We start from the raw sequence: 27,257 nt of genomic DNA on the forward strand, positions 1-27,257 counted from the left end.
ATGAAATAAAGGCAGCATTTTTGCGCTCCAAAAGTATGCTAAGTAAAAGGCCAAAGCTTTTTTTTTGTCTATTCTGCAGAGGATGCAAAAGAAAAATAATGTGTTCTGTGTTTTCTTTAGCACAGACATTATGTTAATCCCAACTGCATTCTTCTACATTGGGACAGGCACCCATTGATTCTGCTACTTAAACCTGATATTTAAAGGGAAGGCTACCTTCAGTCCAAAACAGGAACTTAAAGGGAAACTGCTCCTTCAAATTAATTTGCATAAAGAGTCCATTCCCTTTAACGAACAGCAGGCTTTCAATCATCAGAATACAGGCCTGACTTCCTCATTGCATTTTCCATATGGAGGAGAGCACACAGAAAGCTGTATTGCACTGGCAACCAACTGTTCCAAAATGATCTGCTTGCTTCCTGCAGTGTTCACACTGAAGTACTCTGGATTTCTTCAGCATTGTGTTGACGTCTTGCTTCACTGTTGAGTTCAGCTTCACCCAGTGGGGACCAATGGTCTTTAACCACTACCTTGATCAGGGCTACACAAAACACATCAAGTGGTAGCTCCAAAAGCTGGAGACATGGAGATCCAGTAACAGTTTCCTGCCTCTCTACTAAGCAGCCATACCTCTCTACTATGTGCAATGCTTTCCAGCAGGTGTCATAACATATGTACCATCGGGGTGGCTGAACCTAAGGAAAGGAGTTCAAGTGCAGCTAGACATCTGCTACTTTAAATGCCCAAGTGCCACATTCCAGGGTTATTGGTCAACAAATGTTCAATCATGACAGTGAGGCACCTGAGCTGCCCAGCTAATACTCTACAATGCTAACGGCTTAGACTTGTGTCTTATCTGCCACTTCCTTGGTCTCACTGTGGATTAATCGAAGATGCCCCCTGCATTGTCGGCATAGACCTGAAGGACAGTGTTCTTTAAACTGATAACTTTAAACTACTGAGATTTTCCTTCTGCTTTGGGAGGAAGAGAGGGAAAAGGGTGGGGAAAATGCTCACCACTGTATGCCACTGAGTAATCCAAATGGAGGAAAGGACCCATGAAACAGATTAGTCCATCAGCATCAAAATACTTTCTCAATGTCCAGAGTTGAAGCTTCATCCATGTCTTCTGAAGTTTGGATGTTATGCTAGTGACATCACCCAACAAACAGTGAACAAATACCCCACAACTCTTCCTCAAGGGCTTGGCTCAGTGAGTCTCTCAATTACCACAACACAGATTCAAGAGTTGGGAGTAACAATCTGGATAAAGCTTCAACTAAGTATAACCATTGCTGCTGGCTCCTTCAGCTTTGTTTAACTGGCTTAATAAACATCCTTTCAGAATCAAAGTAACATACACTCAGTGGCCACTTACTAAGTACTGTACCCCCGTACATTTATGGTCTTCTGTTGCTGTAGCCAATCCACTTCAAGGTTTGATGTGTTGTGCGTTCAGAGATATCCTTCTGCACACCACTGTTGTAACATGTGGCTACCTGTTGCCCTTCCTGTCAGCTTGAACCAGTCTGGCCATTCTCCTCAGACCTCTCTCATTAACAAAGCGTTTTCACACACAGAACTGCTGCTCATTGGATGTTTTTTCATTTTTCATACCATTCTCGGTAAACTCCAGAGACCATTGTGCGTGAAAATCCCAGATCAGCAGTTTCTGAGATACTCAAACCACCTCATCTGGCACCAACAATCAATCCATGGTCAAAGTCACATTCCTTCCTCATTGCGATGTTTGATCTGAACAACAATTGAACTTCTTGACCATGTCCACATGCTTTTATGTATTGATTGGCTGATTAGATATTGGTGTTAACAAGCAGGTGCATAGGGGTACTGAATAATGCAGCCAGCACATGCATTTGAAGTCCTTTTATAAAGTCATTGCCTGTCCTGCTTAGTTCTCAGGAGAAAAAGCCCAACGTGCTGCTTTCTAATTACTGCATGCCTAGAATGACCAAACTGAAACAGCCAATGAATCAAAGATCACTCGGTAATTTTCCGGTTCCCTGAGGTCCTCATTTCTTTTGAGCAATGACAATACCATGAAAGACTAAGCCTCAGACACAGTCCCATTCAGTCAGTTGCCTTGAATTTAAATCTTAATTCTTTATTAAGATCACCACTGTGCAAAGTGCCACTAACTATCTGATGAAATGGAAGCTCGATTCCTGGTTCCCTCCAATCCCACTCTCGGTTTAGTGGAGCTCAGTAGATCCTGTTGTCTCCCATTGAGGGAACTGGACAAGCCCTGAAACTCAACAAGCAATGATTTCTTAACTGAGGCAGGAAAAAGGACTCATTCAAACCTATAGCACAAAATGTTCATAATGCCAACATGCACATCAACATCATAATTCCAAACTAGTGGATAAGCGTGCATTTCCAGTCTACTAGACACACCAGTTATGCTTGTTTCCCATTAGTCTATTTGTAAAATACTACCGTTCAGTCACTCCCCAGCAGATTCAGTCAAGAACTAGGACCCACTGTCACCAATCACTCACCAAAGCATGAAATTCAGCAAGTTACTTCCCAAGTAACTCATCCTGTCAATTCCTGAAAAACCCCTACACCCATCCCCATCCCATACTCAATCAGACCCCAACCGCCCCCTATCGTTCCATGCTGTATCAACTGACTCCTAAACACCACCTTACTCCATCTCAGTCAATCTCTCTCCAACAGCCTCCGCTCAGTTTGTCACGGCACGCTCGGCTACACACATGCCGACACTTTCGCCCAACTCCTCACCTCATAATCTATCATTTGCTCCTTCATTAAATGGTGTTTGATCATTTTCAAGCAGAGCTTACAGTTAGTCCCTCCACCCTGTACTCTACAAGTTGCTGTCTTTCATTTTGTCTGTCAACTTACCATATTTGTCCAAAAACAGGAACACAAACGTGTCTACAATAGTAATTAACACTCCGCCCCACAGGGGAATCCTAAACACACAAAAAGGGAAGAGAACACATTTACTCAAAAAAAGAAAAATTACAGTGAGCAACATTGTTAAGATACTTTTACAGAATATCCCTTTTCCTGTGGCAGGATATGTCACAGCATTCCACACAATATTCCTCCAATAAATTTGCATTCAGGCTGGGTACAGCACTTCCATTTAATGTTTAATTATCCCTCATTACTGTGAGCAATTTCTTTCCTTCCAGAATATCAGAACTCATTTCCCTGAGCTTCCCCCCACTCCCCACTTCTAGTATCTACTAGATATCAAAACACAAACTTGGCATCACCCAGCTAATAATCCTCAATTTAAGAACTTATTCCATCCTGACAGGACATGAGCAGTATTGACCAAGGCAGCGTTTATTGCCTGTCTTCATAACAAGTCACTTTTTTGACAAATGGATGGCTTGGCACACCATTTTGGAGCACAATTTAGAGTCAACCACATACACAAGTGAAATATACAGTACATTGCTTTTAAATCAAGAATCTGGTCACAATACTTGTAAAAATATGATAAAATATGAAATTAAACAAACGAACCATCTAAATTACCTGGTGTCTCCATGGGACTATGGATAGGTTTGTACCATTGAGGCAGGGAAAAGATGATAGAGTGAAAGAACCATGGTTCACAAGTTGAACATCTAGTCATGAGGAAGAAAGAAGGGTACTTAAGGTTTATGAAGCAAGGATTAGACAGGGGTTTGGAGAGTTACAAGGTAGCAGGAAGGAGCTGAAGAATGGACTTAGGAGAGCTGCAGTGCGACATGAAAAGGCCTTAGCAAGAAGGATTAAGGAAAACTGCACTGTATTCTATACGTACACGAAGAACAAGGGGATATCTAGAGATCAGGGATAGAAGAGGAGTTGGAGAAGGCAAAGGAAGTCCTTAATGAATTCTTTGCTTCAGTTTCCACCAGTGAGAGGGGCTTTGACATTTGTGAGGACTGCATGGAACAGGCTAATATGCTGGAATATGTCAATGTCAGGAAAGAAGATGTGTTGGAACTTCTGAAAAACATTAGCATAGAAGAGTCCCCAAGGTAGGACAGGATATATCCCAGGCTACTACATGAAGGAAGGGAAGAAATCACTGCAACTTTAGCAATGATCTTTACATCCTCACTGGACAGAGTAATAGCATCAGCAGATAGGAATATGGCAAATGTTATCCCATTGCTCAAGAAAGATAATACAGGATGAATACCCCTTATCCAAAATGCTTGGGGCTGGAAATATTTGGATTTTTTTGGGTTTTGGTATGTATAATGAGATAGCTTGGGATCGTCAACATTTCTAACCTTCAATTTATGTGCTACGTGTAAGTAGTCTTTGTCTTACACTTATTCAGCACACATACAGTAAAATTATTACATATCATAAATAAAGTGTGTGCAAGGTAACAAAAGCAGCACAGCAGCATCAGGAGAATACGTGAATCAGCTGCTGAACAACAACAAATAACAATCTCCACTTACAGTTATAGTAGACTATTTGCTTTTTAGCAATGAGAAGGAACAGAGTGATCTTGGAGTCCATGTTCATAGATCTTCCAAAGTTGCCACACAAGTTGACAGGGTGGTTAAGAAAGCATATAGTGAGTTGGCCTTGATTAATTGGGCAAATGAGTTTAAGAGTCATGAGGTAATGTTACAGATCTTTAAACTCTGATTGGTGCACAGTTGGAATATTGTGGTCATCTCATTATAAGGAGGATGTGGAAGCTTTCCAGAGGGTGCAGAGGAGGTTTACCAGGATGCTGCCTGGATGAGAGGGTGTGTCTTATGAGGATATGTTGAGAGAGCTAGGGCTTTTCTCTTTGGAGCAAAAGGGAGCTGAGAGGACACTTGATAGAGGTGTACAAGTTGATAACAGGCATTGATAGAGTGGACAGACGGCACCTTTTTCCCAGGTCAGAAATGGCTAACATGAGAGGGCATAATTTTGAGGTGATTGGAGAAAAGTACTGTATAGGGGGATATCAGAGGTAGTTTGTTTTTTTAAAAAAACAAAGTGAGTGGTGAGTGCATGGAACGTCCTGCCAAGGTGGTGGCTGAGGCATAGATTTGGGACATTTAAGAGACTCTGAGATAGACACAAGAATGGAAGAAAAATGGAAGGCTATGTGGGAGGGAAAGGTTAGATTGATCGTGGAGTAGATTGAAAGGTAAGCACAACATCATGGACAGAAGGCCATGAACTGTACTGTACTGCTCTATGTTCTATCTTGCACAACGTAATATTGAATATCTTTAAACAAAGTGACACACATCTTTCAACTGGACTTCTATTGCGCTTTTTTTTGTAATTACGCAAATCTTGTTCACAACATTCACTTTTGGTACTTTACAACTGCAGGTATAAGAAACCTGAATTAAAAACATATAATGCCCCAATGAAGGGTCTCCCACCCGAAATGTTAAGCCTGCTTCCCTCTCCACAGATGCTGCCTGAGCTGCTGAGTGTTTCCAGCATTTTCTGCCTTTAAATTCATTTTTATAAGACTATTATGAAATGAACAGGACAATGCCATTACATCGAGGTTTACATGGAGAGAAAAATATGCATATAGCCCGAGTCAGTGGAGCAAATAGCCAGCTTCCACAGTTTTATTTCATCAGAAATAATTTGTTTGTCATTAATTCCAGGATCTACATACTAGTATGTGTCTCTTGATTCCGAGCACACAACCTGTCAGGAATGCAAATGGCTTATAATGTTGGTCAGAACTGATGCAATATCAACCAGAGCACAAAATATCTGATGACATTTTATAGGTTACAGAAAAATAGAATTGTTGTTGCAACTTTTAAAGCTAGAAACACAAACATATGCAGTACAGCCATTAGTGCTTGAAAGCAAATTTGCAATGATATAGCGCCTTATAATGCCCCTAAAAATCTCTCAAAGAACTTTATAATCAGTGCAGTACAGTTGCTGCTATAACAGAGCAGCCAATTTGCGCATAGAATGCTTCTAGAAACATCAAATGAACAGATCAAATTCTCTTTGATGGGTTTACCGAGGTCAGAACGTTGGCCTGGGACACTACTAAAACTGTCAGCATTTTTCAATAACAAAGCTGCATATTTGTGTGCAGAAGAGACCTCAATTTGCTGTGCAGTTGTTCTTTTAACAGTACAGCACTCCCTCAGAATTGCCCTAAATTACATGCCTGTCAGATGTGATCCCAAGATTTTCTTGAGTCAGAAAGTGCGACAACTAAAGACAACATTTTAGCGCTATATGATTGAATGGCAGTCCGTTCCCCGATCAGCACCAATGCCTGTATCAGTATCACAACATTTTTGACACAGATCAGAGTACTGCACATTTAGAGAATACTAAAATATACGCAATGACACAATAAATCTGACACTTTATATTTTCCAAAGTCTCAGAAAATACAAGAAGCCTTTCTGTGTTCACCAAGGCTAGGGATGCATTAACATCAAACATTCCCCAGTGAGATATAGGTCACACCCATTCCCAGGAGGTACAGGACAATCTATCAAATGCTCCCAGGACAGGGGTCAGGACAAATTAGACCCATCACAAAGCTTTTGTTACTCTGCCCCATCATCAGAAGCTCGCAGAACAGCTGCAATGATGTAAAGCTCTTTTCTTCTACTGTCTCATCAAATGCTCCAGACCTACAGCATAGTTCAGACATAAAGTATCCTCAAACCCTCCCAGGACAAAGAAAACAAGGACTGGATAAAGAATAGCAGTATCTTAACATCTCTTCATAGGGTCTTATCAGCATCCTACAGTCCTAACATTAGAAAAATCCTGTGGCTGCCAGCTGAGCTTGCTAATTGCTCTAGAATTGGGATGGTCTTACCCTGTCAGCTAGGCCTTCCCATAGGCCCCTTAAAGACATTGCAGTATTACTAGAACTTGGGGCCTAGAGAGGACCTACTGTTTCACAAAGACTCCTATGAGAAGTCAGTTGTGAATATCCAGTCTGAACTATAGTATTCCTAACTGGACTAGACCATGGGTGGGTCATATACAAATACAGAGGTTAAGATCCCTGTTCCAGTTGACATTATTTGCAATAACAGGGTAACCATTAGGGATTGCACTCTACCTTCCAACAGACAGCAGGTTCAGAGCGATGGCTGATCCAATCACTTCCTGCATGTCCGAACCGATGATTGCCAGTTCCACCATCAGCCAGAGCAAAATCCGAGGGATCTGGAACATTGACAATACAAACACGATGAAATCACCAATAACAGATACTTGTATAGTATTGCTAACATAAAAGAAATGTCAGGGGCTTTCACTTAAGTTTAAACAAAATATAATAATTTGGACCACAAGCCACAGTTGGAGATTATGAGGATGTAGAAACATTTGGTCAAAATGGTCAGTTTTAATGTGTATTCAAAGTAGGAGATGAAGTGGTTTTGTGAGGGAATTCAAAATTAATACTTGAGCAGTTAAAAGTGTGGCTACTAATGGTGACATGTTTAAACTGGGACTGCCCAAGATGGTAGAATTGGATGAGCACAGATACCTTTATGCTGCAGGACTGGAAGAAGTGAGAGGCTAGAAGGGGCAAGTGTTTCTTAACCAGGAGAGGAAGAAGCACAGGGTACAAATGAAAACAATGGGAAGTAAAGGAGATTTTCTACTCGTCACACAAGTTTGAAAGAAATCCAAAAGTAACATTAGCAGGAAGCTTGGTGCATAGCTTTCCAAGTTAGAACCATGGAGCTAAATTAAGGAAACTGGGAGATTCAAGTTGGAGGGTTTGCATGCCAAACTCAATGCCTTTTATGCACACTTTAAAATGGAGAATAACACTACACACGTACAAATCCCCATAGCATCTGACGAATTTTATGATCTCGGTCTTGGAGGCTGACGTCAGAACATCCTTCAAGAGGGTGAACCTTTGCAAGGTGCCAGGCTTCAATGGTGTACTGACAGGGTACTGAAAACCTATGCTGACCAACTGACAGGAGTGTTTAAGGACATCTTCAATCTCTCACTGCCACAATTGGAGGATCTCACCTACATGAATCACACCAGTGCCCAAGAGCAGGGAGAGCTGACTCAATGACTGTCAGCCAGTAACACTCACATCTACAGTACATTTTTGTAGCTTTGAGACATTGATTGTGTTGAGAATTAACTCCCAGCTGAACAAGGACCTGGACTGGCTGCAATTTGCTTACCACTGCACCAGGCCTCTGCCATCAGATTTCTGAATGGTCCAGGAGCCCATGGACACTATTTCATTATTTCTTTCTTTTTTGCACAATTTATTTATTTTATTATCATAATTTTATGTCATTGCACTGTACTACCACCAAAAAACATCAGATTTCATGTCATATAAGACAGTGATTATAAATCTGAATCTGACTACTGAAGATCAGAGGTGAGAGATTTTTTAAAAAAAGGACATCGGGGGCAGCTTCTTCACACAGAGGGTGGCGTACATTTGGAATGCGCTGCCAGAAATAGCGGTTGAGATGGGCACATTAGCAACGTTTAAAAACCATCTAGGTAAGTACATTGACAGGAGACATTGAGATGGCTATGTGTCAAACGCAGGCAGATGGAACCAGCCCTCTGGGGAACACAGTCGGCATGGACCAGTTGGGTCGAAGCACCAGTTCATGTGCTGTATGGCACTAAGACGGGAGTGCAATTAAGTGTTCCCCACGGGGCTGGAGGAGCACAGTTCCAACCACCCAGGAGAAAGCAGACCCCTAACTGGCTCCCCATCCACTACTCTAAATATTTTCCCCTATCAACACCACTGCTGTGGCTGCGGGCTGTACCATCGACAAAATGTGCTGCAGTTTCTTACCCAGACTAAACAACAGCACCTCCCACACCCGTAACCTTTAACAAGAAAGACAAGGGTAGAGGAGTGGAACTACCTGCAGGTTCCCTTTCAAGTTATACATCATCCTGACCTGAAAATACTTCCCTGGTCCTTCATTGTCACCAGTTTCAAATCCTGGAATTTCCTTCCCAACACCACCACGGGAGCTCCTTCACCAAAATAAGCAGGATTTTATGGTTAAGCCTCACCTTCTCAAGGGCAATGCATACTTGGACTGGTAGAAGGCATTCAAAGAACATAGAGCATTACAGACTAATGGGGTGGCAGGGGTATCTGGCCCCGTTATGTCCAAGCTGTCAACCTTCCAGCTAGCACAAGGCAAAAAGAAAAGCGTTACAACAAATGCAGAGACCTTAATGTTACAGAAAGCTTCTGGATCAAAGAGGCAGCAGGAGTAAAATTTAAAATGAAATTTGGACAACAAAAGGAGATGCACAAGAATATGTTGGCAGGTGAATTTAGGAAATTGCCAATATATTTTATAAACGCATGAATCAGAAGTAAATTACTAAGGAAAGATGAGTAAAGTGAACTATCTGAATGTGGACATATACAAGTTCAAGTGATAATACGCACTTTATTATCACAGTACATACGCAGTATACAACTCCGAGGTTCATCTTCTTCAGATAGCCACAAGACAAAGAAAATCATGGCAGCCGTTAAAAGAAGATGACCTGGTAGGGTTGATTAGCTCATGTAAATGCCCTTAGTGTAGGTTAATGGCAATATCAAAGGGAGTTAATGTACATGTGTGACAGAGATTGCAGATGGCCTCCTTTGACATTAAAAGTGTAAGATGAGGCAAGAATAGAAATGATCACTCGCTGTTAGGCTGTACACCACCTTTGCGCACCAACTCCTCCGGTACCCATCATAGGCACCAGCAGAATCCCCGCCAAGTCCAACTCCTTCAGTTTCTCTGCCAATAAGCAACTTGCTGATGGGGTAGACCTTATTGTCCAGCAGGGTCTGGTGACCAAGAAAATTAGAAAGGGTCCAGGTATGATCTCCGGAAAGCTATTTCATGGGCGAAGTGGCAATTCCGGACTGTACTTGAATCAACAAAGGATGGTCGAAAGTTGTGGTAGGGCCCGAATACTATCACCTCTTATAAAGCTAAATCAAGTGACAGAGGTAACAACAGGGCTTCGCTTCCAGATGAGCTCAATGCCTTTTATGCCTGCTTTCACTGTCAAAACTTGGAGAAACCATCATGAACTCTCACAGCCCCCTGATGAATGTGATTTCAGTCTCAGGCTGACGTGTGAGCAGCCTTCAGGAGAGTGAACCCACAAAAAGCATCTGAGCCAGACGGGGGACCTGGCCAACTACTAAAACCTATGCTGATCAACTGGCTGGAGTCTTCACTGGTATCTTTAATATCTCATTTTGGTAGTCTGAGGTACCCACCTGCTTCAAGCAGGCTTCAATCATAATGCGCCTAAAAGAACATGGTAACCTGCCTCAATGACTATTATCCAGTAGCGCTTACATCCACAGTGATGAAGTGTTTTCAAAGACTGGTGATGAAACACATCAACTCCTGCCTGAGAAGCGACTTGGATCTGCTCCAGTTCGCCTACCGTCACCACAGGTCTGTAGCCGATAACATCTCATTAGGTCTCCACTCAACTCATGAGCATCTGGACAGCAAAGATGCATACGTCAGGATGCTGTCTATCAACTACAGCTCAGCATTCAATACTATCATCTCTTTAAACCTAATCAATAAGCTTCAAGACCTTGGCCTCATTACCTTCTTATGCAATTGGATCCTCAATTTCCTCACTTGCAGACCCCAGTCAGTTCAGATTGGCAACAACACCTCTTCTCTGATCTCCATCAGCACAGGTGCACCACAAGGCTGTTGCTTAGCCCCCTCGTCTATTTGCTTTTCACTAAGCACAGCTCCAAAGCCATATTCAAGTTTGCTGACAACACCATTGTCTTAGGCTGAATCAAGGCTGGTGACAAATCAGCATAAAGGAAGGAGACTGAAAATCTGGCTGAGTGGTACCATAACAACAACCTCTTAATCAATGTCAGCAAGAACAAGGAGCTGATTATTGACTTCAGGAGGAGGAAACCAGAGGTGAGAATTATCCAGAGAACATCCTGGTGAATCTCTTCTGCATTCTTTCTGCATCATTTCTTTACTGTGCTGACCAAAACTACACACAATATTGCAATTGTAATCTAACCCAATATTTTGTACAGCTGCAACGTGGCACCCCCAAATCATACTCATTGCCTTAACCTGTAAAGACACGCATACCAAACCACCTTCTTCAATACCTTATCTATCAGCGTCACAAGGTTAAGTGAGCTATGGACATGCACCCCGAGGTCTCTGTACATCAATGCTCCAAAGGACCTTGCCATTTGTTCTATATATATCCTACTGGAATCATAATTCCCAAAGTTCATCACTTCATAAGAACATAAGAAATAGGAGCAGGAGTAGGCCATCTGGCCCATCGTGCCTGCCCCACCATTCAATAAGATCATGGCTGATCTGTCCGTAAACTCAGCTCCATCTGCCTGCCTTTTCCCCATAACCCTTAATTCCCCTACTATGTAAACACCTATCTAACTGTTTCTTAAATATATTTAGTGAGTAAGCCTCAACTGCTTCCCTGGGCAGAGAATTCCACAGATTCACCACTCTCTGGGGAAAACAGTTTCTCCTCATCTCCGTCCTAAATCTTCTCCCCTGAATCTTGAGGCAATGTCCCCTAGTTCTAGTCTCACCTACCAATGGAAACAACTTTCCTACTTCTATCTTATCTATCCCTTTCAAAATGTTCATACTTACCTAGATTAAATTTCTCCTACTACCTGTCCGTCCAGCTTCCTTACTGATCTATGCCCTGCTATATCATTAGACAGCCTTCATTATCTAAGACTCCAATTTCTGAGTCATCTGCAAACTTACTAATCAGACCACCTTCAGTCTCACCTAGAGGATTTATATATCTCACAAATAGTAAAGGCCCCATCATCAACCTGAAATAAACCACTGGTTACAGACTACCAGTCAGAAAAACACCCTTCCACTATCTCCTATCACCTGACCTATTTTGGATCTAATCTGTAAACACACCTTGGATCCCATGTGCTTTAACCTTCTGGACCAGCTTACCATGTGGGAACTTATAAAAAGCCTTACTGAAGACCACATCAACTCCACCTACCACATTGCCCTCATCAACTTTCTTCACTTATAAATGCAGATGAGCTTGTTCCAGGTTTTATCTGTGCATACAACAGCTTAAGAAATTGGTAACATTAACAAAATTATATTCATTGAGTCTCATGGCAGATCTCTTCACTTAGGCAATACCAAGTAGCTAAGAAAGATTAAACCAGCCACAGAGGAATATGATGAAGAGACTATCCAAGACATATTTGAGGAGTGGTGCTTAGGAAGGCGGTGTCTATCATTAAGGATCCCCACTGCCCAGGACATGCGCTTTTCTCACTGTTACTGTCGGGAAGGAGGTACAGAAGCCTGAAGGCACACACTCAGTGATTCAGGAACAGCTTCCTCCCCTCTGCCATCTGATTCCTAAATGGACAATGAACCTTACCTCACTACTTTTTTTTTAATTTCTTTTTTCTTTCCACTACTTATTTTAACTTAACTATTTATTCAACATAAACATATATAATGTAATTCAATCTTTTTCTCTATATTTAGTATGTATTTCATTGTACTGCTGCCATAAGGTTAACGAATTTCACGACATATACCAGTGATATTAAACCTGGTTGTGATTCTGATGAGGAGATTGTGATTTAACGCATTGAAAGGGAGAAGTTTGTTAGGTAGTCTTCTGTTGCTTCAAATTCTCATACTATACAGACACCTGTTGTGAATCATGAATCATGTCTTGAGTTGAATCTCAACAGTACAATACATACCTTTGGATACTGGCTGTGACAGACTTCGGCAAGGTGCATACCCGTTACCACTCCTAAACGTGCAGCTAGCCGCTGCAGCAGCAGGCCTATGATGGTAGCTGTCAGCAGGATCCATAACAACTGCAGAAAGAAAACATCAGACTGAGTATAGTGACAAAATCTACAGTCACTGCTTCACTCTCAAACAAGTGGCGACAGGTTCAACTATTTCATTATACTCCAAAACCTGAGCTGGCAACTTGGAGAGTTCTCCAGCATCAAACATAAGAAAAGAATGACTACGACTAAGATTTGTATAACAGACGAGTCCAAAACATTAGTCATCAAATGCTTCAGCCTTCAGGGTAGAATTTTAAGACTGAACGATTTTAGTTTTGTACAAAGCTACAGAAATGTACTAACACAGTTGGGAAATGTCCCTAAAAAAAAGGGGTATAAAATGTACCTTAAACCCTGCCACGGCACCAGACTGAAGGTCAGATTCAATGTTTCCTGGGTCCAGATAAGCAATGCTCATAAGAAATCCAGGTCCTGTAAAGGCCCAGAGCTTCCGAAAGCTAAACTGAGTCTAAAGACAAAAAGAAAGAACAGTCAGTTAGACACCAGAGAGCTGAACTTCGAGCATTCTTTTTCATATCAATAAATAGTCTAGAATTAATTAATTAATTTAACACAGCTCAGAAACAAGCCCTCAGCACAATTTGTCCATGCCAAGGTGCCGTCTTGTGCTATGCCCATTTACCTGTGTTTGTCCCTCTAAACTTTTCCTATCCAGGTATCTGTCCAAATGCCTTTTAAATGTTGTAATTATACCTGCCTCTACCACTTCTTCTAGCAGCTCGCTCCATATACCCAACACCCTCTGAATGAAAAACTTGCCCCTCAAGTTCCCCTTAAATCTTTCCCCTCTCTCTAAATATCCTCTAGGTTTAGACTACTCTATGCTGGGAAAAAGTTTGTGACCATCCACCTTATCTAAGCTCCATGTGATATTAAAAGCCTCTAAAAAGGCACCTCCGAGCCTCCTTCGCTCCAGGTAAAGCAGTCATAAGACCATAATACATAAGAGCAGAATTAGTCCATTCCGCCCATCAAGTCTACTCTGCTCTTCAATCATGGCTGATTTGTTTTCTCTCTCAACCCCATTCTCCTGCCTTCTGCCCTTAGCCTTTGACGCACTTACAAATCAAGGACCTATCAACTTCCAATTTAAATACACTCAATGAGGTGGCTTCCATAGTCATCGGTGGCAATGAATTCCACAGATACACTACTTTCTACTAAAGAAATTCCTCCACATCTCTGTTCAAAAGGAACATCTTTTATAGAAGTTAATAAAATCATGAGGGGCAGATAAGTCTTTTTCCCAGGATGAAGAGTCCAGAAGTAGGGGATACAGGGTTTAAGGTGAGAGCAGTAAGATTTAAAGGGGACATGAGGGGCAAGTTTTTCCACAGAGAGAATGGTGAGTATATGGATTGATCTGCCAGAGGAAGTGGGGAAGGTCAGTACAAATATAATGTTTAAAGAGTTTTAGGTAGTGACAGAAAAGGTTCAGAGGGATATGGGCAAATGGAACTTGCTCAAGCGAACACCTTGGTTGGCATGGATAAGCTTTCCTGGTGTACAACTCCATGCTGCTGGACCTATGTTTCCAGCATTTTCTGATTATCAGATTTCCAGCATCTCCAAGTCTTTTTTTTGGGGGGGTTTTTTTCAACACGTTAAAAACTCCTGGATCGTGAACCTTCACCTATTTAGAGCAATGTTCTGTATGAACCCTTTCAATGAGACTACAGTAAAGGTCTCAGAGGAATCCAGACAGGTTGTTAGTTCAACATTTGTATGAGTGATATCTTAAATGCAAGGAGACTAACAAACCAGGCACTGTTGGAAAGAAGGTTGCCAGGGATGACCTGGTAAAAAGGGGTACTACACAAGTGCATCTGTGAATCTGTGCTCATTTGGGAAGCCTACAGTTCAGTCAAATCCCCGAGCATCCTCCACCTGCACTGGTTGGCTGAAGGAATAGTAGAATTTTCCTCTACTTGGGTCTGGGTACCCTCCCTACATGAGCAACAAACTGTGAAGAATGACATGGATCAATAGCCTGGAGTGGTCCAGAGCAAAATGTGACTCGAGTTCAACTGAGGACAGCTCAGTCATGTGTGTGAGGTTGCAATGAGATCAAAGATCTCACAAAGAAATGCCTATTGAAATATAGCCTGCAAAGGCATTGTTGTAGTTATGGTCATACAGCAGAAAACAGGCCCTTCCGCTCACTGCATCTCCACCGACCGTCAACCGCCAATTTACACTGATCATATTTTATTCTCCTCCATTCCCCTCAACTCCTCCCACATCCTACCTCACACCCACACACTAGGGGTAATTTACAGCAACAATTAACCCATTGACCTGCACATATTTGGAATGCGGGAGGAAACGAAAACACCCAGAGGAAACTTACACGGTCACAGTGTGAATGTGTAAACTCCACACCGACAGTGTAAGAGGTCAGCATCAAACCCAAGTCTCTGGTGCTGGGAGGCAATGGCCCCACTAGCTATACCACTGTGCCATCTCCCAAAGCCCACGTAGGAGCATGACTCTTGAAAAGGCTGAATGGTAGTGAACCCTTCTATACCTCCTCCACATGGCTCTTCGATCATTTTCCCCAAGTTGTGTGGAGAGTGTATTGACCGGCCTGGTACGGGAACGCCAATCCCTTTTTTGCAGAAAATCCTGCAAAAGGTAGTGGATTCAGTCCAGTGGATCACGGGTAAAACCCTCCCAACCAATGAGCCCAACTACATGAAACATTGCCGTAGGAAAGCAGCATCCAGCATCATGGATCCTCTCCACACAGGCCATGCTCTTTTCTCACTGCTGCCATCAGGTAGATGGTACAAGAGCCTCAAGACTCACACAACCAGTTTCAAGAACAGATACTACCCCTCTACTATCAGGCTCTTGAACAAAAGGGGATAGCTACACTCATTCTATTTCTGGTGTTCCCACAACCGATGGTCTCACTTTAAGGACTCTTTATCTTGCTATTTCATGCTCTCGTTATTTATTGCTATTTATTTATATTTGCATCTGCACAGTTTGTGGCTCATTGATCCTGTTTACAGTTACTGTTCTATAGATTTGCTGAGTATACTTGCAGGAAAAAGAACCTCAGGGTTGTATGTGGAGACGCACATGTACTCTGATACTTCGAACTTCAATGTGAGGAACAGCAGCAGCCATTGTAACTTAGCAAGACCAAGGCTGGGTGATGGGTCAAAAGTTCAAGTGGAATGGTGACATCTAAATCGGTGCAGCTCTCACTCACTGATTAATATGCTAGAGTACCAGTCTAGATTATATACACAAGCCATAGGGTAATGCTTGAACCTACAATATTATCTGAGCCGTGCAGGAAGAATCCCAGGCCTCCATGTAGAATTAATACACAAACTGTGCTCTGGGCCAACAAGGTAAAAGTTGCCAGCATCATAAAGTACTGTGGATCTGCCAAATTCAAGTACTGGAAGATCAAATTCAGCACGGGGAGTGGGGGGGGGGGGGGGGGAGAAGAGAAGCTTTCAAACTCTCATCATCACACATGACACTCAGGAGCCATTGCAACACCAAAGGAAATAATGTTTGGATCAGAACTTTCTTCAGGAAGTCAAAATGACCTCTTTTACCAAATATTGTACCTGATATGGCAATAAATTAAACAGTTAACAATGAGAAGCTTAGAGGCAAATAAGCTGATAAGGTAACAGAAACTGAGTATCGCTACCATGGGTTGCTGGGTGGTGCGGTGCAGAACAGCATGTCCTGTGCTTTATCTAAAAAAAAGAGGGCAGCTCCAATGCCAGAGATTACTTCACATCCACACAATGATCCACTGGCAACAACAACTTCTTTAATATTTGTTTTACCTTTTAAAGCGATGCTTTCTCTTACAACTTACCAAGTACGTGTTAAGTCCCACATAGGAACAACTACACAAACTAGCAAAGCCCTTGGGTTATGGGAGATACATACGCACATCTCTCATAGCTCATTCTTCAGTGACCCTCCAGTGTCTGTGCTTTATTGACAAACATAAACAGGATTTGGATTCCAAGAGAAATCCCCTGACCATATTACAATCACAGGATGATTACAACATACATATATAAAAAAACACTTAGCTAATGAGTCCATACTTGGTCTAAGTAAGAATAATTGAGTTAATCCCATTTCCCCATCCTCTCCTCACAGCCCTGCAAATCCTTTCCTTTGATATTTATCAGCTCGCTTTTGAACACAACAGTTGGCTCTGTCACCACTACCACCTCCTCACAATGCATTGCTGGCCCTCACCCCTCCCTGCATTTTAAACAAAATCCTCGTGTCACTTTTGGCTCCTTATCCAACCACCATCATTCTATGTCCTTGAGTTGATGACCCATCGCCAATGTTTCTATCAACTTTGTCATGATTTTAAATACCTTTCTCAGATCCCCGCATAACTTCCTCTATTCCAAAGCCGAGAACCCCAGTTTCTCCCATCTGTTGACTGAACTAAACTCCCTGGTCCCTAGAATCATTTTTGTAAATCTCTTCCATACCCTCTCCAAAGTCTCAATATCCCTTCTAGTGCAGCCCAGAACCAGGTAATACTTCAGTTATGTCCAAACTGTTATTTTATGAAGATTCTTTGTGATTTTCTTACAAGTAGTTTATAATCTCTCTTTATGAGGTCCAGAATCCCATACATTTCAAGCATTTTATTAAAATGCACTACCACTATCAATGAACTCTGCATATACACTTTCTGTTCTTGTATCCCTTTTAGGATTGAACCTCTTGGTTTATATTGTTGCTTCTTATTCTTCCTTTTAAAATGTGATATACATTTCTCAGCATTAAATTTCATTGACCTGTCTGCCTAGTCAGCCTAATTATCTATCATTCATATCCTCTTCATAACCCAGTACTCCTCCAAGTTGTGTATCTCTTGCAAATCTGGAAATTCTGCCATGTATAGCCAAGATTAAACCAGTAATTTGCATTAGAAAAAAGCTGTGGTGAGGAATTGCTGCTAAGAGCAATACCTTTTTAAAGTACACAAAAACACCAATCACATTTCTCCAATTAATCTTCTATTGTTACATTTAAAGAAGCTACCAGGTTAATTAGACATGACTTACCTTCGATAGTGATCACTAAGACATAAAAAGCATTGATAAATGGGATTAGTCTAGATGGATAGTCTATGGAAATGCCCAGCAAATCCAAGTTCCCCAAATTACAGCACAACTGTCATTAAAGTGACTTTGGAACACAAGGAAGGAAATGACAAGGTAGTGGAAGATTAGCTCCAGGAAATAAGAAGATGCTTACCGAACTTTCATCAGGAATTGGAATCTTTTCATCCAAATAGGTTTGCGAATTTGCCTCCATTTGATCAGGAGATGCTGGAGGAGTGATGGTGCTGTATCTCGTGTAAACGCTATTTTCACCATTGGGTTCTAGCTGTGTTTCTGAAAAGAGAAAGACGGTGACTGAGCCAGCACTCATCACTGACCTTTCAACCCACCAGACTGCTTGTCTAGCACTATAGTTATGGCACTTCAAAATGGTTCGATTACAGCACTCAATGTTTCAGATTCCAATGCTTATCCAATTAGATGACTGAATAAATACACTATCATGAATAAGGGTGGGGCCCAGAACTAAAGTGCCGAAGAGAAAAGTACTTCCAATATCACAGAAAGCTATACACAATCATAAAACACTACAGCACAGAAACAGGCCCTTCAGACCATCTAGTCTGTGCCAAACTCATCTGCCTAATCTCATCAACCTGCACCCAGACCGGGGGTCGGCAACCCGCGGCTCCGGAGCCACATGTGGCTCTTTTACGTCTGTGCTGCGGCTCCCTGTTGCTTTGGGAAATAATTGGTCAGTATTTAATTAAAATGTATTTTATGTTAGTTTGTTAGTTTTTGAAATGTAAATCTAAATTTGAAGATTATGGTGATCTTGTACAATCTAAATAAGACGTTATGGCGACCCATTTCCTGACACATCCGAACCGGCTCACAATTAGCCAGCGTTCAGGCTAAGGGAGATAGCCTACGGGGGTTTGTGAGTACGTGTCTTTTGCAGCATCCGCGCCCATGGGGGGGGGGGGCGGGTTGAGGGAGGCTTAAAAGCAAGGCTGTTTAGTTTGAATAAAGCTATCTTTGACTGCAGTTTACTGACTGCGTGTAGCACACCACTACAACGTGTTTTTATCGCTGGCTGTCCAGAGGGGAGGTGCTGAAACGCTTTGTCGCGTGTCTGGAAGAAGTGAAAACTTTCCTGGGCAGCAAAGGGCTCACCTTTCCTGAGCTGGAACAGCCAGAGTGGCTGGAAAAGCTACACTTCATGGTAGACATGACAGTGCACCTGAACACAGCTCTTCAGGGGAAAGGACGCACAGGCCTGCACATGTTGGAGGATGTTTTGGCATTCGAGCGCAAGTTGACAGTGCTTGCCAGAGATTTACAGAAAATGTAAATTTAAATGTAAATACCCCTGTAGGCTATCTCCCTTAGCCTGAACGCTGGCTAATTGTGAGCCGGTTCGGATGTGTCAGGAAATGGGTCGCCACAACGTCTTATTTAGATTGTACAAGATCACCATAATCTTCAAATTTAGATTTACATTTCAAAAACTAACAAACTAACATAAAATACATTGTCTCACTTCCCCAATTTGAGAGAGTTCAAACAAGGTCACGACATGATAAATTCGGAGTATTTACATTCTGCAATCATCGCAATGCAAACATCGTTTGGGAAACGCTTCTGTGAGTTCAGAGAGGAAAAAAACACATTATCCTTCCCGGTCACTCCCCTAAGCATCGATCCATCCCTACTGAATACGACTGCATTGTCAGGTGTGAGTCAACCTGAACAAGTATGATAAATATTTTAATTGCCTATTATTTTACGTATATTCATATGTTTTCATTGTTCAGTGAAATAGTCCTTTTATTTTTCAGGTTGACAGCTGGCTGACGTTATTTTTGGTTTGCTGCTGGCGGCAAATTTAAGTTTGGCGTTTTTCATAAATACAAGAAGGACTCAAATAGACGTTGAGTATTTTACTTAAAAGTAACCTTCAACCCAACGTCTTTTTTTCGGAGTTCAAAATGTTTTTGTTGCATGCAGAAATGTAATTTCGTTTTCTCTGCAGGAGTTCATCAATTTCATAAATGCAACACATTATAGTTTGTTTATACATAGCATAAAGGCAAAACAAAACGTTGTATGCAGTGTTATTTCATTTTAAATGTCAAACGGGTTTTGCGGCTCCCAGTGTTTTCTTTTCTGTGGAAACGGGTCCAAGTGGCTCTTTCAGTGGTAAAGGTTGCTGACCCCTGACCTAGACCATAGCCCTCCGTACCACTGCCATTCATGTATCTATCCAAGCTTCTCTTAAATGCTGCTAATAAAATCACATCCACCACCTGCACTGGCAGCTCATTCCACACTCTCATCGCTCTCCGAGTGAAGAAATTTCTCTTCATTTTCCCCTTAAATATTTCACCTTTCAACTTTAACCCATGAACTATAGCTCCAGTATCACCCAACCTCAATGGAAAAATCCTGCTTACATTTACCCTATCTATACCCTTCGTAATTTTGTATCCCTTTAATAAATCTCCCTCATTCTTCTATGCTCTAGGGAATAAAGTCCTAACCTATAACTCAGGTCCTCAAGTCCTAGCAATATCCTTGTAAATTTTCCCTGAAAATTATTCAATTTACTTCACACCTGCATGCAGCAAGGTTTAAGCAGCTTAGGCTGATTTGTGGCAAGCAGCAATCACATTACAGGAGTGCTACTCAATATCCACTACAGACAATCTAAGCACCTCCCTTCGATATTCAACAGCATAACTATCCCTCGTCAATGATGTTCTCTGCTGGGTCGGGGGAAAAAAACAGGGCAATCATTGGCTAGAAACTCAGCCTGCCATGTGAATAACAAACAAGAGATTCTGCTCAAAATCCAAAGTAACACATACAAAATGCGGCAGGAACTCAGCAGGTCAGACATTTCGGGCTGAGACCCTTCATCAGATTTCAGCCCAAAACACTGGCTCTTTGTTCCTCTCCTGCTGAGCTCCTTCAGCATTCTGTGTGTGCTGCTCATTCCATATAAATGCTGTGGCTTTGAGAGCAGGTAAGAGGCAAGACCCTCCTGTAGTGAGCTACTCACCTTCTGACACCTACAATGCACTAATCAGGAGTGTGATGGAAGACTTGCCTAAACAATTGCAGCTCCAACAGCTCTCAAGGTCTCATCATACCCAGGACAAATCAGTTGTCACCACTTTAAACATTCATGACCTCACCACTGGTGCATAGCAACTGCAATGTTTACCATCCACAATACAGTATAGCTGCGGCAAAAGCACTTCTCAAACCCACAACTACCACCACCAGGGGAATAGCACGCAGGTCACCCCCTGACCTGACTTGGAAACATTGCCATTTCTTCATTGTCACTGGGTCTAAATCCAAGAACTCCTTACCTAACACCGCTGCACATTTGCTTTAATAAAGACTGTCACAGTTTGAACAGCATCTTACCATTTCTTCTCAAGGGAGACTGGGCAATAATACAGTGACACACAGACTCCCAAATAACACTGGATAATAATTTTTGTCGAAAGTGCTGCTTCCACAGCACTTTTTTTTGTTAATGATAGACCGCTTGAAGCTGAACTCGAGTATAATTTCATACAACTTGTAACACGTAGGACTTTGGAGAAACGAGAAATTAAACTGTTATTGAATATAATGCATTTAATTGCATAACGGTACTGACATTTTGCAATAGTTCAAATAAGCTAAAAATGTTTTGTTGATGATTTTCATTTGCACTCAGTGTCTGAGGCTTCTCACTTAAGTGTCCAACAATAATCAGCCAGCATTGGCGGATTCCAGTTGCCCTGATGCTGTTCCTCCATGACTGCAATGTCCTGGTGAAAACTTTCACCGTGCTCATCACTGACAGCACCAAGATTTGCAGGGCAGAGTCTAAACGGGAATGCAGAAAATGAATCTTTAGTGACACGTTGCACTTCATGGTTTTGTTTGCTTGAAGCATGTTGTCAACCAGCTGCACGTAGTTTGGTGCTCTGTAGTTGCCAATTCTCAAATCTTTCAACATCATCCTTGAATACTTTCCATGAGATTTTCCCCAGTCCCACTAGAAGTTCTTTGAATTGCCTGACATTGATAACCTGTCTGGTTTGTGGACCAACAAAAGAAATGCCTTCCTTAATCTTGGCATCAGTTATTTTGATTTTATTATGGATTGAAGTAACAAATATAGGTGATTTCAAAAAAGTGTGATGAGGAAATTTAATGGTGATTTTCATGATCAGCAGCCCAAATTCCATAAGATACACCCAAAAGCACTCAGGAAGCAAAATCTTTGTTGTCCAGTGTAAGTGAATATAAACCACAGTTACTGTGCTGCCCATAGTATACTGATCACAGTATGAGAGGACATGGGGTAGCATGGCAGTGTTGTGATTAGCGTAACTCGATTATAGCACCAGTGACCAGATTTCAATTCCAGCTGCTGTCTATAAGGAGTCTGTACGTTCGCCCTGGGGTTGTGTGGATTTTCTCTGGGTGCTCCAGTTTCCTCCCATATTCCAAAATGTGCAAGTCAGGAGGTTAATTGGTTGCATAGGTGTAATCAGACAGTGTGGGTTTGTTGGGTCGAAAGGGCCTGTTACTAAGATGTATCTCTGAAATAAACAAATTAACTTCCTGTCCCACCCTCTCTCAGGATAGAAAAAGACTGGGTAATTAACCCTACTTTCTACAATTGAAACTTTCCCGTATCACTCCAAGGATGGACGTAGCAAAATGGTCCCATGATCCCAAACTGCACTTCAGAGAAAATGTGAAGTACATGCCACAATTAAACTTGTACAATACAGGTGATTTCCAGGCTACGTAGGGATTGTGTTCCTAGAAAACCATCCGTAGCATAACTTTCTGTAACACAAACTCCCTTTTCCCATGTGATAAGTGGAGATGTGCTCATACAGGATGTTTTTGTCTCATACTTAGCCATTTTATTGACAATGACAAAGTGATCCACTGCTATTATTTAACAGTTGAGGCTAACATCAGACTCACAGGATGGACAAGGCTTGTGCAAAGGGAACAAATCTTTAAAATTTTCATCGTTAGTTTTATATGTAATGCCACAGGCTAATAAGATTTGGAAATGGCATCACCATATTGATTGGGTTGCCAGTCCCTCCTCTGCCACACCCTGCCCTAATCTGAGGACATGTGAACAGATGCCTCAGAGTGTAGCTGTGCTGAGACGCTGCAGGGCAAAGTAGATGGGATTTGAGGATGGGGTGCATGCGAGAAAGGCATATAAGGGGGTTGGGAGTTAATGGGTGACTTAGTGGAAGTGCAAGGGAGTGCTTCAAGGAACCAATAAGATAGCGGTGTGCTCGGATGCAGCGCCCACTCCAGGTCCAATCAAAAGAGCACTTGTTCATCTTGTACACCTCTTTTACGATTGCAAGTCACTGCTGGATACTAAGAACATCAAGTACTGCAGGACTATCCCATCAGCGAATTGCTCAGTAGCAATGGAACTGACTTATTGTGTACCGTTGCCGTGTAGCTGCCTGGACCTGTTGCGTACCACTGTGCCCAGACAGTGCGCGGTCCAAAAAAAAGGTGTGAGTGATAGTCTTTTACATTTTTATTGTGATTGCAAGACCCTGTTGGACATTGGTCAGGTAGAATACTGCAAGTACGGTTCACTGGCAAGACCGATGGCAGAGGAGCCTCGTTGGTTGTTGCACAGACAAGGCCCTTGTCTTGGAGCCACCTGTTGTGGGTGCCAGCGAAGGAGATGCCAGACCTGGCTGTGTGCTGCTGGATTTTGTACTATGTTTTGTCCCTCTGCTGGTGCTTCCCTCTCATACTTGCTCGGTGCTGCCCTCTTGGTGTTCACTTGGTGGAAGTAAGCGCCGCCCTCTTTTCCTTCTCCAACCCAAGCGCTATGTCCTCATTCTCCAACTTGTCAGTCAGCCCCCCCCTTCTCCATCAGCTCCTTTGACATCCCGGCGGAGCCAAAGATGGCGCCATAGGGTCACTTCTGGCCAACTCATTAGCGAAACAGTTAAACTATTCCTATTCTATTTTCCTTTTCATGGTGGCTGGAGTCCTGTCAGGAGCTTTGATCCACAGCAGCGCTCAAACAGTGGCTCTGCACAGCTGTGCATTCCTATTTTTGGAGTTCACTAATCAGCCGCGTTTCAGTATGTCCTGGTTCGGCCTGAAGTCGTGTGACTTCGGGGCTTGAGCGGCCCTGTGGACGTGAATTTTCACCAGTGTCATGAACTGAAGCGCAGCGGGAGCCAAAACATCAAAGACAGCAAGAGCAGCTGTTGGAGGGCTCGGCACTCGTGATCAATCGCTCTGTCCCTCTCTCTCGATGGTAAGGGGAAAGTTTGCTGTCTGGGAACTCAAAATAAAAGACAACGCTTCAGACTGACTGAAACATCAAAATAGCCACTGCCGTCTCCCCTCTCGCCTTGAAAGGAGAGAGATCTGTCTCTCTCGTTAGCAAGACAGAGCATATGGTATGTTGAACTGTTAGAGTGAACAGTTAGTTTTTGATGGACTGTAAACCATGGTCTCTCTTTGGGGGCTTGGTATGGCGGGTGGTGGGAGGTTTGATGCGACTTGCTGCTGTTTATGTGTGGCGGGGGTGGGTAGGGGACTTTTGGGTTGTTACATTTTTTTTCTGTCATTCATTCTTTGGGTTTTTTCATCTGTTTCGAGGACGTCTGTGCAGAGTGAGAATTTCATGATGCATATTGTATACATTCGCTGATATTAAATGAACTACTGAAACATTGAAGAACAGAGGTCCTGGTACAGATCCCTGGAGGCAGCAATTCAAATAACCACACATTACAACAGTGGTGTGCAGAAGACTATCTCCGAACATACAACACAATGAACTTTGAAGCATATTGGCTACAGCAGCAGAAAACCACGAATGTACACTCAGAGGTCCCCAATAAAGTGGCCATAAGTGTGCATTTACAGGTATTAGAAGTCTACTGTGTTAGCGCAAACAGGAGACAGATACAGAGTCTACAGAACTGATGTAAAGCAGCATCAACTTCATGGTCCCTGTACAAATTACAGAGGAGGAGGTATTTGCTACCCTGAGTCAAACTGGGGTGGATAAATCCTCAGAGAAGGTTACGGTATTCACTTGGATCCTACAGGAAGCAAGTGTAGAAATTGCCTAGGCCCAGTGGAGATATTTAAATAATCCTTAGCGACAGGGGAACTACCTGAGCATTGGACGACAGCCAATGTCGTTCCACTGTTTACAAAAAAAGGTTCTAAAATGAAACCAGGAAATCGAAGGCTGGCGAGACTGACATCAGTTGCAGGAAAGTTATTAGAAGGTTTTCTAAGGAACTGGATATACAAGTATTTGTAAACACAAAGTACACTGCAGATGCTGTGGTCAAAGCAACACGTACAACACGCTGGAAGAACTCAGCAAGTTGGGTAGCATCCGTGGAAATGAGCAGTCAACTTTACGGGCCAAGACCTTCGGGGCTGGGGCCCTATAAGCAAAGTGGGGGGAGGGTGGGAAGGAGAAGGCTGGTCGGTGCCAGGTGAAAAACCAGTAAGAGGAAAGATCAAGGGGAAGCAGGGAGGGGATAGGCAGGAAAGGTGAAGAAGGAATGTAAGAGGAAAGCACTATGAGTAGTGGAAGAAGGCAGAATCATGAGGGAGGTGATAGGCAGCTGGAGGAGGAGGCAGAGTGAAGGTGGGATGGGGGAAGGGAGAGGGAGGGAATTACCGGAAGTTGGAGAATTCGATATTCATACCAAGGGGCTGGAAAACTACCCAGACGGTATATGAGGTGTTGCTCCTCCGACCTCAGTTTGGCCTCATCATGGCAGTAGAGGAGGCCAAGTATGGACATATCCAAATGGGAATGTGAAGCAGAGTTGAAGTGGGTGGCAACCGGGAGATCCTGTCTGTTGCGGTGGATGGAGTGGAGGTGCCTGATGAGGCGGTCCCCCAATCTGCGTCGGGTCTCGCCGATGAAGAGGAGGCCACACTGGGAGCACTGGATGCAATAGATGACCCCAACAGATTCACAAGTGAAGTGTTGCCTCACCTGGAAGGACTGTTTGGGGCTCTGAATGGTGGTAAGAGAGGAGGTGTAGCAACAGGTGTAGCACTTATGCTTGCAGGGATAACTGTCAGGTGGGAGATCTGTGGGGAGGGATGTGTGGACCAAATACAAGTATTTGGACAGACATGGACTGATTAAGGATAGGCAGCATGGCTTTGTGCGTGGCAGGTCATGTCTAACTAATCTTATAGTTTTTTTTGAGGAGGTTACCAGGAAAGTGGATGAGGTCAAGAAGTTGGATGTTGTCTACATGGACTTAATAAGGCATTTAACAAGGTGACACATGGGAGGTGGATCAAGAAGGTTCAGTCGCTCAGTATTCAGGATAAGGTAGTAAATTGGATTAGACACTGGCTTTGTGGGTGAAGCCAGAGAGGGGTAGGAGAGTGCTGCCTCTCTGACTGGAGGCCTGTGACTAGCGGAGTGCCACAGGGATCAGTGTTGGATCCTTTGTTAATTGTCATCTAAATCAATGATTTGGATGATAATGTGGTTAACTGGATCAGCAAATTTGCAGATGACACCAAGATTGAGGCTGGAGTGGACAGTGAGGAAGGTTATCATGGCTTGCAATGGGATCTGGACCAGCTGGAAAAATGGGCTGAAAACTGGCAGATGGAATTTAATGCAGACAAATGCGAGGTTTTGTACTGGTAGGACCAACCAAGGTAGGTTTTATACAGTGAGCAGTAGGGCTCTGAGGAGTGTGGTAGAACAAAGGGATCTAGGAATACAGGTCCATAATTCATTGAAAGTGGTGTCACAGGTAGATAGGGTCATAAAGAAAGCTTTTGGCACATTGGCCTTCATAGATCAACGTATTGAGTACAGGAGTTGTTAGGAGATGTTATGTTGAAGTTGTATAAGACAGTGGTAAGGCCTAATTTGGAGTATTGTGTGCAGTTTTGGTCACCTACCTACAGGAGATGTCAATATGATTGAAAGTGTGCAGAGAAAATTTTCAAGGATGTTGCCAGGTCTGGAGGTCCTAAGTTATAAGGAAAGATTGAATAGGTTAGGACTTTATTCCTTAGAACGTAGAAGATTGAGAGAAGATTTCATAGAGGAAAACAAAATTATGAGGGGTATAGATAGGGTAAATGCAAGCAGGCTTTTCCACTGAGGTTGGTTGGGACTACAACCAGAGGTCATGAGTTAAGGGTGAAAGGTGAAAAGTTTAAGGGGAACATGAGAACGTGGAACAAGCTGC

The 27,257-nt window shown here is 42.7% G+C and overlaps 1 protein-coding gene across 3 annotated transcripts in view; it reads right to left on the bottom strand.

The window, feature by feature from the left end:
- LOC132384734 (natural resistance-associated macrophage protein 2-like) overlaps positions 1-27,257 on the bottom strand; it is a 132,879-nt gene that overhangs the window by 58,507 nt on the left and 47,115 nt on the right. For all 3 annotated transcript variants that reach the window (XM_059956156.1, XM_059956155.1, XM_059956157.1), the window contains exons 3-7: positions 18,173-18,312; positions 13,230-13,352; positions 12,785-12,904; positions 7,082-7,188; positions 2,893-2,963 (exon numbers count right to left, since the gene is read on the bottom strand). In XM_059956156.1, coding sequence (XP_059812139.1) covers positions 2,893-2,963; positions 7,082-7,188; positions 12,785-12,904; positions 13,230-13,352; positions 18,173-18,312 — 561 coding nt within the window. The remainder of the gene's footprint in view (positions 1-2,892; positions 2,964-7,081; positions 7,189-12,784; positions 12,905-13,229; positions 13,353-18,172; positions 18,313-27,257) is intronic.

The sequence above is a fragment of the Hypanus sabinus genome, chromosome X1 (assembly GCF_030144855.1).
Source record: "Hypanus sabinus isolate sHypSab1 chromosome X1, sHypSab1.hap1, whole genome shotgun sequence".
Classification (NCBI taxonomy): Eukaryota; Metazoa; Chordata; class Chondrichthyes; order Myliobatiformes; family Dasyatidae; genus Hypanus; species Hypanus sabinus.